This window comes from Taudactylus pleione, unplaced genomic scaffold (genome assembly GCF_031769625.1).
Source record: "Taudactylus pleione unplaced genomic scaffold, aTauple2 ptg000262l, whole genome shotgun sequence".
Classification (NCBI taxonomy): domain Eukaryota; kingdom Metazoa; phylum Chordata; class Amphibia; order Anura; family Myobatrachidae; genus Taudactylus; species Taudactylus pleione.
Window position 1 is genome coordinate 4,832,963 of NW_028284664.1, and position 13,451 is coordinate 4,846,413.

Here is a 13,451-nt window from a genome sequence, read left to right on the forward strand (position 1 = left end):
AAATATGGCTGTCCAGTATTTATTGGAGACGGATAAAACCTTTCCAGGTGTTTTTAATTTTTATTTTAAGTATTGACGAAAAGATCCCTCCTGACAGTCCGGCAGGATATTTAGTTCATACATGCCTACCCTCCCGATTTTTCCAGTAACCCCCTGCACCCCCGGGAAGGGTAGGCTCTTCTCCCGCATTCTGTCCACTTCCTAGTGAAGTGGGAAGAATAAGGAGAATTTTCTTGCGGACCGGCGAGTCTGCGAGTAGGGGGCATGATCTAATGACGCGATTCTATGGGAATGGCGTTATTTTGGCCCTGCCCCTTAATTAAGTATGCACCGTTCGCCGCATATTGCTGCGAGGACGGGGGGGCTTAATGACGCAACCCATCCGACCCCACCCCCAACACCTCCCTCCTGCTTCTTCTCCCCAGGCTTCTCCCGGGGAGGAAAGCTCCATTGTCGGCAAGTATGATTTAGCTTAGATCCGCTCCATAGCAATGCTGAGATGCTCAATGACTTGCGTTATTGTAAATAATCATTTTCTTTCTTTCTTCCTAGATACTTAATTCCAAATGCAGGAGATGCTACCAAAGCCATTAAACAACAGATCATTAAAGTCTTGGACGCCCTGGAAAGCTAACAACACCTATCACCAATTTACATGTCTGGACAAGAAGAGTGCTTTTCTAATCGATGGCAGGATATTAAAAGAGTTTATTTAATTTTCTTGGTTGTGTTTCATGACACTCCTTTTGAATAAGTTTGTTTTTTATAAGATTAATTTTGACAAACATATTTTATTGTAATGAAAAGGACTGTTCACTTGAGAAGGAAATTGGATAAATGGACAGCAACAGGTTTATGTTTGATGAGGGAAATAGTAGAGAAGGATTCTTTGGGGAATCCATAAAAGAAAGGCGTATTATAATTTGTTTGTTTTTTTAGTATCACTTATTTTGTAAAAGTGGGAAGCACCAAGGGTAGCATACGTGCAGGGGTAAGCACAGCGGACCCTTCATAGATCAGTATTTAGCGCTAATGGTGTGCAGAGAGGACTGTCTTATACACCAGAAGCCCTGACTCACATAAACCAAATTCATTTTAACCACAATGCACTAACAGTATTTTATCATTTGTTCTGTTCTAAGCACCAACTTTCTAAATGGCCAAAAAAAATCCACAGGGCTAAAACTGTATACAGAGTTAAATACATCTGTTCCATTTATTAATATTATTTTATTGATGTAATAATGTGGGAAATATGTGCAATGTGTTTTGGGACAAACTGAATGATGCTGGAAGCTGGGGGTTAAGGCCCTCTGTCACTGCCAGGAATATTGTGTGTAGGAGAGACACAGGCATGTTGAAGCGTTTGCATCAAGAAGCACACGAGGACAGCTGTCTCCTACATGGTCCATGTATGACCGTTTAAAAATACAAACACCTGTGTGCTCTATTATCACACGTTCCAGACCCTAAATCTGAGGCTGCCCCTGGACCAGAGATTATTCTGACAAGCATGAAGTCCCCCTATTGATGCGAATGGCGGTATATTTACTGTGAGGAAAATGTTAATCGACAACAGAAAAATGAAACATTTTAAGTCAAAGTACCTTAACTTCATGAATCCTAACATGTTTGCAGATTTTATTAAACATGCAATGTAATTATCTCTTCATACTGTTTGTGTAGCCTTTTTAGGCTCTTTCCTCTTTTCAATTTTTTTTTTTTTTTTTTTAATTAGCTTTTTTTTTAGTGTTAAAAATCGTTGTAATTAAAGAATATCTCCCACCCAAAGCTTTCAGTTTAATTTTGGTTGGCAGTCAGCAATATAAAGTACAGTTCTTACACATTTCATGCAGAGATATCTGCCCTCACCTTCGAAAGGGTCATCTGAAATTCTTCTCTAACTTTTCTAGTTTTCTTTTTTAATGACTGTTTTTGTTTAGCAGTAGAGTGTACAGAGTACAATATATTGGAAAATACATAAAAGGTACATAACATAAGATGCACAGGATGCTTGCATTAGGTCATAAAACAGATCATATTTGTTTTATATGTGTCATGAAATACAACAACAATATTGTTTAAAATAATTTGAAATATCATAACCTAATAGTAAAATGAAACAAAACGAGTGAGGGGTGGGGGGAGGAAGGGAAAGGATATTTTTTTTTTCCCGTCTTCTTGATCCTCATTGGTAGACAATAGAACAGGAGGATCATTCAATAGCTGTCGCTTCTCAAACCAAGCTGTGGATCTGAAATAAGTATGTATTTGTGTGCGCATATTTGATGGTAATGAGTAGGGGTGTGCACCGGCCACTTTTCGTGTTTTGGATCTGGATCTTTCTTCGTGTTTTGGATCTGGATTGGTTTTGCCAAAACCACCCTTCCGTGTTTTGGGTTCTGGGTTTTGTGTTTTGGATCTGTATTTTTTTGAAAAAAAGCATAAAAACAGCTAAAATCACAGAATTTGTAGGTTTTTCTGCTCCTATACTATTATTAACCTCAATAACCTTAATTTCCACTCATTTCCAGTCTATTCTGAACACCTCACACCTCACAATAGTGTTTTTATGTCCAAAAGGTTGCACCGAGGTAGCTGGATGACTATGCTAAGCGACACGAGTGGGCGGCACAAACACGTGACCCATCTAGGCGTGATACTGCAGTGGCAGACAGGATGGCAGTTTGAAAAACTAGGCCCCAAACTGTACATAATACAAAGAAAAAAAAGAGGTGCAAGATGGAATTGTGCTTGGGCCCTCCCAAACCCACAAACCAACCCACCCACCCACCCTTATGTTGTATAAACAGGACATGCACACTTTAACAAACCAATCATTTCAGCGCCAGGGTCTGCCACACAACTGTGGCTGAAATGATTGGTTCGTTTGGGCCCCCACAAAACAAGCTGGCAATCTGTCCCTGCACAAACTGGCTCTACGGAGGCAAGATGTCATCCTCATCCACCGATTCCTCACCCTCTTCAGTGTGTACATCCTCATCCTCACAAAGTATTAACTCGTCCCCACTTGAATCCACCACCACAGGTCCCTCTGTACGTTCTGGAGGCTGGGCTCCCTGGAAGAGCTGATAATTCATTTTGATGAACATCATCTTCTCCACATTCTGTGGAAGCAACCTCCTACGCCTTTCGCCGACAAGTTTCCCGGCTGCACTAAACACTCTTTCGGAGTACACACTGGAGGGGGGGCAACTCAGGTAAAATAGAGCCAGTTTGTACAGAGGCCTCCAAATTGCCTCTTTTTCCTGCCAGTACAGGTATGGACTGTCTGACATGCCTACTTGGATGCTGTCACTGATGTAATCCTCCACCATTCTGTCAATGGTGACAGTATCATATGCAGTGACAGTAGACATGTCAGAAATTGTTGCCAGGTCCTTCAGTCCGGACCAGATGTCCAAACTTGGTCCTGCCTGCCCTGCATCACCGCCAGCGGGTTGCTTAGGATACCTAAGTTTTGTCCTGGCAGCCCCAGTTGCGGGAGAAAATGAAGAAGGAGCTGTTGACGTGTCACGTTCCGCTTCAGCTGACAGTGTGTTCACCAGCAGGTCTTTGCACCTCTGCAGGCTTGTGTCGGCCGGAAAGAGAGACACCACATAGGCTTTAAACCTAGGATTGAGCACGGTGGCCAAAATGTAGTGGTCTGATTTCAACAGATTGGAATCCTGGCAAAGCGAATGAAGGGCTTCATCCACAAGTCCCACATGCCGAGCGGAATCGCTCCGTCTTAGCTCCTCCTTCACTTTCTCCAGCTGCTTCTGCAAAAGCCTGATGAGGGGAATGACCTGACTCAAGCTGGCAGTGTCTGAACTGACTTCATGTGTGGCAAGTTCGAAGGGCTGGAGAACCTTGCACAACACGGAAATCATTCTCCACTGCGCTTGAGTCAGGTGCATACCCCCTCCTTTGCCTATGTCATAGGTGGATGTATAGGCTTATATGGCCTTTTGCTGCTCCTCCATCCTCTGAAGCATATAGAGGGTTGAGTTCCACCGCGTCACAACCTCTTGCTTCAGGTGATGGCGGGGCAGGTTCAAGAGTGTTTGCTGGCGCTCCAGTCTTCGGCACGCAGTCGCTGAATGGCGAAAGTGGCCAGAAATTTTTCGGGCCACCCAAAGCGTCTCCTGCACGCCCCTGTCGCTTTTCAGAAAATTCTGCACCACCAAGTTTATTGTGTGAGCAAAACATGGGATGTGCTGGAATTTGCCCAGATATAATGCCCGCACAATATTTTGTGGCGTTGTCAGATATCACAAATCCCCAGGAGAGTCTAAGTGGGGTAAGCCACCGGGCGATGATTTCCCTCAGTTTCTCTAAGAGGTTGTCGGCGGTGTGCCTCTTACTGAAACTGGTGATACACAGCGTAGCCTGCCTTGGAACGAGCTGGCGTTTCTGAGATGCTGCTACTGGTGACGCTGCTGCTGTTGCTGCGTAAGGTGATACATCTACCCAGTGGGCTGTCACAGTCATATAGTCCTTAGTCTGCCCTGTTCCACTTGTCCACATGTCCGTGGTTAAGTGGACATTGGGTACAACGGCATTTTTCAGGACACTGAGGACACTTTCTGACGTTTCTGTACAGTCTCGGTATCGCCTGCCTAGTGAAGTGGAATCTAGACGGGATTTGGAACCGGGGACACACTACCTCCATCAATTGTCTAAATCCCACTGCACTAATGGCGGATACCGGACGCACGTCTAACAACAACATAGCAGTCAAGGCCTCAGTTATACGTTTTGCTTCAGGATGACTGCTGTCGTACTTCATCCTCCTCGCTAAGGACTGTTGGAGGGTCAATTGTTTAGTAAAAGTAGTGGTGTTCCTACTTCCTCTCTGGGATGATGAACGACTCCCAGCAGCAGCAACAGCAGCAGTAGGCGTAGCAATGCAGGATCCTCCAGAGGAATCCCGGATAGGAGAGTCAGTCATGCCAGTGACATGGCCTGCAGGACTACTTCTGATCCTGACTAAGGAGGAAATTGACGAGGAGGGAGTTGACGGTGTGGTTTGCAGGCGCTTGGATACAACAGGACAACGGGATTTAGGTGTCCCTGGACTGCTTACGGTCTTAGCCAAAGTTTCTGAACTTGACAGTAACTTTTTATGAACGCGCTGCAGGTGCCGTATAAGGGAGGATGTTCCTAGGTGGTTGACGTCCCTACCCCTACTTATTTCACCTTTACATATGGTACATATGGCAAGACAGTTGTTGTCCGGATTTGGATAGAAATATTGCCAGACCAAAGAGGTGGAATGTTTGGTCTTCTGCCCAGGCATGACCGTGATGGGCTTTTTCATCCCACGGACAACAACTGTCTCCCCCGGAGCCTGATTTAAACAAACCACATCACCATCAGAATCCTCCTCGCCAACTTCCTCCTCAGCGCCAGCTACACCAGTATCCTCATCCTGTTGTACTTCAACAGTGACATCTTCAATTTGCATATCAGCAAGTGGACTGTGGGTGCTCCTTTCAGCACTTGCAGGGGGCGTGCAAATGGTGGAAAGAGCCACCTCTTCCCGTCCAGTGCTGGGAAGGTCAGGCATCGCAACCACCACCACATTTGGACTCTCCTTGGGGATTTGTGATATCTTCTTAGAAAGCACAGTTCTTCGCTGTGCTTTTGCCAGCTTAACACTTTTGTTTTTTTTTGTGGGAGGAGGGCTTCCATCATCATGTGAAGCTGAACCACTAGTCATGAACATACTAGAGATCGACCTTAGCCGTTCCTTGCCACTCCGTGTCGTAAATGGCATATTGGCAAGTTTACGTTTCTCTTCAGCTGATTTAAATGTTTTTTTCAAGGTCATTTTCCTGAACTTTGTCATTTGGGATTGTATGTGCCCTCTATTATGACATTGGGCATCGGCCTTGGCAGACGACGTTGATGGCATGTTATCGTCTATGTCATGACTAGTGGCAGCAGCTTCAGCACTAGGAGGAAGTGGTTCTTGATCTTTCTCTATTTTATTTTTATCGGAGAAAATTTGGTCCTCCATTTATGTTATATCGATTTGATATATACGTGCGGCTAAACACAGAAAATATTTTTTTATTTTTGCTGGAGAGTAGTGCACTTTGTGGGTTACACCAGCCTTTAAGAAATGAGCCAGCCGGCTCTTTACTTATGGGACACAGGCGCACGCTTGGCGCTGCTCCTTTGTTGTTGCACGTGCGGCTACTGCGCACACAATTCACAAACACAGAAAATATATTTTTTTTTGGTTTGGAGTGTACTTTGGGGGTTACAGCACCCTTTAACGGTCAAGCCAGCCGGCCCTTTACTTATGACACAGGCGCACGCTTGGCACTACTTTGTTGATGCACGTGCGGCTACTGCGCACACAATTCACAAACACAGAAAATAATTTTTTTTTTGGTTTGGACTGGAGTGTACTTTGGGGGTTACAGCACCCTTTAACGGTCAAGCCAGCCGGCCCTTTACTTATGACACAGGCGCACGCTTGGCACTACTTTGTTGATGCACGTGCGGCTACTGCGCACACAATTCACAAACACACAAAAAATATTATTTTTTTAGCACTTGGGGGGAGCACCCCTGATGGACAGAGCACCCCCTGGACAACACTACAGCACCTCTTTAGGACTGGGACACTGCACAGGACTTTGGAGTGGACACAGCCCCTATGGAGAACTGACTGCACAACACAGTCCAGCCAGCCCCTATGGACTTTGAAGTAGTGGACACAGCCCCTATTAACAACAGCAGCACAACACAGCCAGCCCCTATGGACTTTGAAGTAGTGGACAACAGCAGCACAGCTCAACACTACTCTGCACTACGCTACACAGCCCAGCCAGCCCTAACTCCCACCCTCCCTCTTCACTGTCCACAGCCGAGTGAGAAAATGGTGCCGACGCGGGTACCTTATATAGGATCCAAAACCCGCGAGACCCGGAAGGCGGGATGATGACGTTTTGCCTCGAATTTCAGGTCCGAGTCAGGCGGGAAAAGTCGAGCCTGACTCGGATCGGCCTCGGATCGGGGGGGTTCGGATTTCAGAAATCCGAACCCGCTCACCCCTAGTAATGAGATGATAAAGCTTTCCCAAAGAATAAAAAACTTTTTAACCCGAGATTCTTTTTGGAGAGACGCCTCCACCCAGTCCATACGAAATACAAAGTATAGTTTTGAAAAGAAAAAAAGATTATAGTGTACGAGGCTGGTTTTGGACCCAACATTGTAGAATGCTCTTTCTAGCTACAGCGGAGACTATCAAGAGCAATTGTTTACCACCTCTAGAGATTCGAAGCTCAGGGTCTAGTATTCCCAATACAGCCCACTCTGGGGTTAAAGGGGTATAATTAAGAAGGTGAGTAGTAGTGAGCATTTGTACTTGTTTCCCAAAAAATTTTGCCGGCTGATTTACAACGTTTGGGAGACATATAGCCTCTATGAAAGATGTTTAGAAACATTTCTCTATATGAACTAGTGGATAAAGTAGTAATAGAAGAAGATAATGTTTTCAATAATTGGGGAATAGTAATATGGGGAAAGGTTTCCAGCCAACGGGAGAGTCCTGTTTTGATAGTGACATGATCCATGGCCGAACCAAGGCACCTATAATGAATTGATATAATCTTGGTGGACGGTGGGGATGCTGCCAACATAGAGTCCAAAGCCTTATTCCAGTCTTCCGATGCTAATTTTTTTACCACAGAAGACGTATAGTGTGCGGCCTGATAGGCAGCAAAAATATGAGTAGTGGGAAGACTATATTGTTCCATTATTTCCCCTGCTTTTAACCCGCGTTTTCTAGAGAGACTAACTAGGGAACGTAAAGACATAACACCGCACTCTCTCCAGGATCCAAAACGATAATGAGCGCGGCCCTCCTGAAAGTCTGGATTGTGAATCAGAGGCAGGAAGAGCGATTGAAAGCTGTTAAGTCCCCACTTTTGCCGCACCGCCTTCCAAGTGGACCACGCTGACATAAGTGGGTTGTCCAATGTAGATTGAGACAGTTCAGCCCTATGTGAATGTAAGAAAGAAATTAAGTCTCTGTCAAATTGAAATGAGTGGTCTGTAGTAGTGTTGGTGTATATTTTTGCATTATGCAGCCAATCCCGTATTATTCTGATATTACAGGCCAGGCTATATCGATTAAGGTTTGGGAAATGTATTCCCCCATTAAAAGTTAGTTGTTGAAGTTTTAAGAAACTAATTTGTGGGCGTCTTATCATTCCAAATAAAATTTTGAAAAGCTCTCGAGAGACACTTGTCATCTTTTTGTGATAATAAAATTGGTAATTGTTGGAGGAAGTATAAGAGATGTGGAAAACTAATCATCTTAAATAGATTAGCATGGGCTAAATAAGATAATGGAAGATTCGACCAGCTGCGAATCTCCGCTAGGATGGACTTAATAAGCGGGCGCATGTTTAGCGAATATAAAGAGTCAATACATCTGGGTAGTTGAATACCTAAGTATGGAAGTGATCTTTTAACCCATATTAATGAGAATCTGGAGGCCCAACGAGGAGTAATAGTAGAACCCAATGACTTTGCCATGAGTTTTTCAGGATTAAGTATAAACCAAGAAACTTGGCCATAGTCTTGGAGGAGATTGAAAATATGAGGGAGAGACGTAGCTGGATCAGAAATGTGGAGCATCAGGTCGTCTGCGAACGCAGTAATTTTTGTGGTAATCCTACCCGATGTAATACCCTTAAATAAGGGAAGTGTTTGAAAAAGACGGAGCAACGGGTCTAGGGCCAAATTGAAAAGTAAAGTCGAAAAGGGGCAGCCTTGTCTGGTACCCCTGTACATGGTCACTGAGTTTCCTAACACACCGTTAATTTGTAGGGTGGAGCATGGAGATTTGTAAAAAAAAGGTGATAACTCGAGAGAAATCAGGGCCAAATGCCCTAGCTGAGAAAATAGCACGAAGATGGGACCATGATATGGAATCAAATGCCTTTTCGGCATCAAGTCCAAGAAGCATAGGGGCTTGTGAAGTGGATGTTTCATTAGAGGCTGTTATAATAGATGCCACTGCTAAATGCATTCCCTCTACCGAGTGTTTACCTTTAGTAAACCCTAGTTGAGTAGGGGTTAGAAGAGAGGGGAGTAACAGTTGAAACCTATTGGCAAATACTTTAGCCATAATTTTATAATCTTGGTACTTTACTAGTTTTCTGTATAATTTAGGCTCAAAGCTTTCCCTTATTTCCAAATGAAAATCAAGCAATAATGGATTACATATATATATATTAAACACTTTTGCTAAGAAAAATAAACTACACTACAATCATTTGTTTACAGAGTACATTTCTAATTAAGTGCTTCATCAAGAAGTTCAAAGGAAATGTGAGAAAAGATTATTAAAAAGCACCAAAAGGAAACTATAGTAGAATATTTTAGGGGTAATAATCCCCAGTGCACTGTTGAGTCAGTCATAAAGAGGCTATAGCATGACTGTTAATTTGTCTAGAGATACTCAATTCTGGTTACCCTCATCCCCCACTCAAGAAGGTCAATTGTTAGAGTAGCCATCAGTAGCTATAACTATGGCATCTACAGTATGACCAGAATTAAGTCTTCTATGGCAGTAATGGTAGAAGCTGGATGGGTCAACAATAGCCTGAACATTTCACAAATCTGAACATCTTCAAACGCAAAGTTTGCCAGATAGTTTCTAAAAGCGGAGGAATATTATATGGTCTGATGAAAACATAAATCAAACTGTTCAACCTCGATACTAGGTACTATGGCACAAGGCCAAGAACCCTATGCCTGCCGTGGGTGCATAATTATATGGTAAGTTTATCTGCCTTAGCGACTGGGAAAGCTTGTTCAAATGGATGGAGCAAGATCTAGATAGGCTTCAAATCAAACCTGCTGCAAGAGATTCAGGACTTAACATGCAGCAATAAGAAACCTATAGAAGTCTCTTAATTACAAAAGAAAATGTCCCAGAGTGTCCCAGTCCGAAATCCTATTGAGAATCTGCAGTGAATTTAAATTTGCTGTTCACGAATGGTTCCCATCCAACCTGACGGAACATGAGCCAAGTTTGTAGGTACTTACCAAAATAGACTCTCAGTGGTAATTAAAGCAAAGTAATTTTTTGGTCAGGTATCCAAACTATGTGTGTGAATAGTTATGTTAATTAAGAAATCATTGTTTCGTTTGTGATGAAGCTATTTAAGTTTGGCCATTAGTAAGAATTCCTGACTAAGGCCATGATTCATTACGGATCGCAATTACGCACGCAATAGGCCGATTGTTGCTTCCTGCGCATGTGTATGCTCTTGTGCAAACAAGCAGTGACTACGCAGGCCCCTCGCAGAGTGACAGGAAGTGCCTTTTGTGGGAGGCGACGGGGTGGTCGGCGAAACGCCGTCATTCCAGTGTGTTTGAACACCGTTGCAGGGGCGTGCATACATTATCCACTGCGATGCCTTACGTAGCTTGTGTACTCATAGCGTGCAATGGGGTTAGCAATTCCTGAGTAAGGTCAGAGCTTGTGCAAGTGTGCGTGAGGCTGTGATTGTACTCCATGTTACCGATGGTTTTGCTGTCTTGCTAAGGATTATGGATGTGTGTAAGGTAAAGTGGGCGTCCTTATGTTTTGCAGCGGTGGCATAGCGATCACAGTGGATTAGCGTATCATTGCAGTGAGACTGCGCGTTTAACCGCTATTGCAATCACAGTTGCGATCCATAATGAATCTGGACCTAAATCCATGAGGTAAGAAAATAACAAACAAATCGGCCTTCGCATGTACAACACATCTGCCACAGCTACCGGGTACAAAGACCAACCTTATAATAAAAGTCCCTTTATTACCTCCGCTGCTACTTGCATTACTCGTTTATTGTACATCAAATGCCATTACAAGCAAGAAGAATATTTATAAATGCTCCACTGGTAATATCCAACACCTCCATTCATCACCCTTACCATCAACACCGAGAATATATTACCATACAGTATACAAACAGAAGTATTATGTATATAACCAATATGCTGTAAGAAGATCTGGCCTTCTAAGATTCATTTGAACCAACATCAGGGTTCAGGAGTGATTTGGAATAAATACAAGTACTGTCCCCCAGGATTATTGATCCTTGTAGCTGAGCGTCTGCGCTGTAGGTCATACTAAAATGTCAGTGTAATTGCACAGGTCTATGGGGGTCATTCAGACCAACTCGCGAGCGGCAGTATGCTCGCAAGTGAGTCGATGTTCCCCACTGCGCATGCGCACGACGGAGGGAGCTCCATCGTGCGAATGCGCGAGACCCGGCGAGCGACGGGCTTTCCATCGCTCGGGGTCTCGCACCAAAGGGGGCGTGTTGTCGATGTTGATTGACAGCAGGCCCCCTTTGGTGGGCGTGCCTGCCAGACAGAGGCGTTCCCATGGGAACGCCTACCGTCTGAAGCCGGCCCCACTGACATCACTAGTGATGTCAGTGGGAGTGATTTTGGCTCTGATAGAGCCTAAATCACTCCTGGCCTTGCGGCAGCGAGACCCTGCCGCAAGGGTCTCGTCGCAAGCCCGATGGTCGTGATGGTCTTGACCATTGCGACCATCATTTTGGCCGCTCGCTATAGCTGTGGATGGTCACCCACAGCTATGCGAACGGCCAGGAGGCCGCTCCAAAAAGTAGAAGGGACGACCCTGATTCAGAGCGAGCGCTCTGTCAGAGCGTCCGGCTCTGAATCAGGGCCAAAGTTCCCTTTGGGCTAGGTAGTATTTACTGGGAATCAGTTTAGTCCGATGTTATCTCCCCTCTTTGTCTTCACTTTCATATAACCTATTTTATCAGATGAATACTTTGGTTATATACCATATATATGCATAAGTATATGCATATATATTTAGTTCAGATATATATTCTTACATTTCCTATATTTAGGTTCCTTAATAATGATAAATATCACAACTACATCACCGCAAGTGTTTTACACGGTGGGATGATGACAGTATGTTGTAGGCTTATGATAAATCTCTCTCCTTATCTTGATTTTTTTTATATATATATTTTTTTGTCTTATGTTTTATGTATTTGGTTGGTTTATGCGATAGAATTATATACTATTTCATTGGCTCAATGTTGAATGGTACTATGTAACTTGCGTATATTATGATTTCCTGCTAAAAATAATGTTATAGATAAACTAAAATCCTGGATCTCACTTCATTATTTGGAGTGACATAATGAAGAGCTATTTTGCTGAATAAACAAATCAGTCTCTGCACACTTGCGATCTGTGATACACAGGTGAGGCTCAAATGAGTCCTGAGTGATAACCAAAGCACGCATGCGCGAACTCCGTGAGACCGATAAAAGGAGAGTCTCATTCAATGTGGAGACTATTGACTGAGGAAGCCGCTGAATAGTTAGGTGGAGAAACGCGTTTCGACATTACCCGGAGACGCTGGCAAATACTGCTTTACACGGACTGATTCTGCATCATCCGGAGACGCTGGCTAAATACTGCTCTGCTCTGATTGACTGCCAATCTAAAGGGTACTCTGAGAGCTGAGCGATACACTGATGGTAACAGCTATAGGCTAAGTACCAGGAGGATTTTTATTGTTGGTGTGGACTGACTTCTTGCTGCTACACAGGTGATCTAATTGTATCAATAACGGAATGTAGCCACAGTAGCTCTGTTTGAAAGATCTACAGAGACTGTGGCTTTTATATACCGATTTGTGTGGCCATGGTGAACATTATTTGTAAGCATATGCTTGAAAATTAATTTAAATAATTCCTTATGAGAATATACAATTCAAAAGCCGATAAAAGGAGTTTGTGAATTGTTCAAATATACCCATGTGAGCGGGGAAGACAAGCACCGTTCAAAGAAACAAATGATTGTTATAGAGAAAGTGATTATTTTGAGTGCTACACAAGGATTTATATAAGCAATCCAGACATTCGCTGCCGATAACCAATTAAAGCAGTGGAGGGGAGGCAAGTGAAAACATTGTGATAATCTGCATTTGCAGCACATAAACTGCTATATTTATTTCCGGATTATTACAGAAGCTGTCGTTTCAAATATTTACGGATACCATCCTAGATTTATGTACATATTGCTATATGTTGTCTGGGTTGTTTCAGTTTTAAATGTATGTTTTACAATTTTTGAAGTAATCTATATCCATTGGCCGAGAATTATTATGTACAATTAGATTAAATATTGCACATTTACCATCAATATATATTTTTAACAATTGTAATTATTTGCATTGGAAACATACCATTTTGAATACAAATACTACTAATTGTATTTATATGCATTTGAAATATAAGTTTATAATATTGTATTTGTAATACTATAGAAGCTATTGCTTCTTTCTGCTAATTACAACAATTATAGCTACCATCACAGAATATTCATACATGTATGTTACTTGATGTTATATGATGTATAGGTCCAATTAGTCA

General features: G+C 43.1%; 1 protein-coding gene across 3 annotated transcripts in view; it reads left to right on the forward strand.

The window, feature by feature from the left end:
* Window positions 1–1,672, forward strand: part of TBC1D23 (TBC1 domain family member 23) — a 54,715-nt gene extending 53,043 nt beyond the window's left edge. For all 3 annotated transcript variants that reach the window (XM_088481064.1, XM_088481066.1, XM_088481065.1), the window contains one exon: window positions 553–1,672. In XM_088481064.1, the coding sequence (XP_088337190.1) occupies window positions 553–634 (82 nt within the window). In that variant the 3' untranslated portion in view covers window positions 635–1,672. The remainder of the gene's footprint in view (window positions 1–552) is intronic.
* Window positions 1,673–13,451: the final 11,779 nt, after the last annotated feature.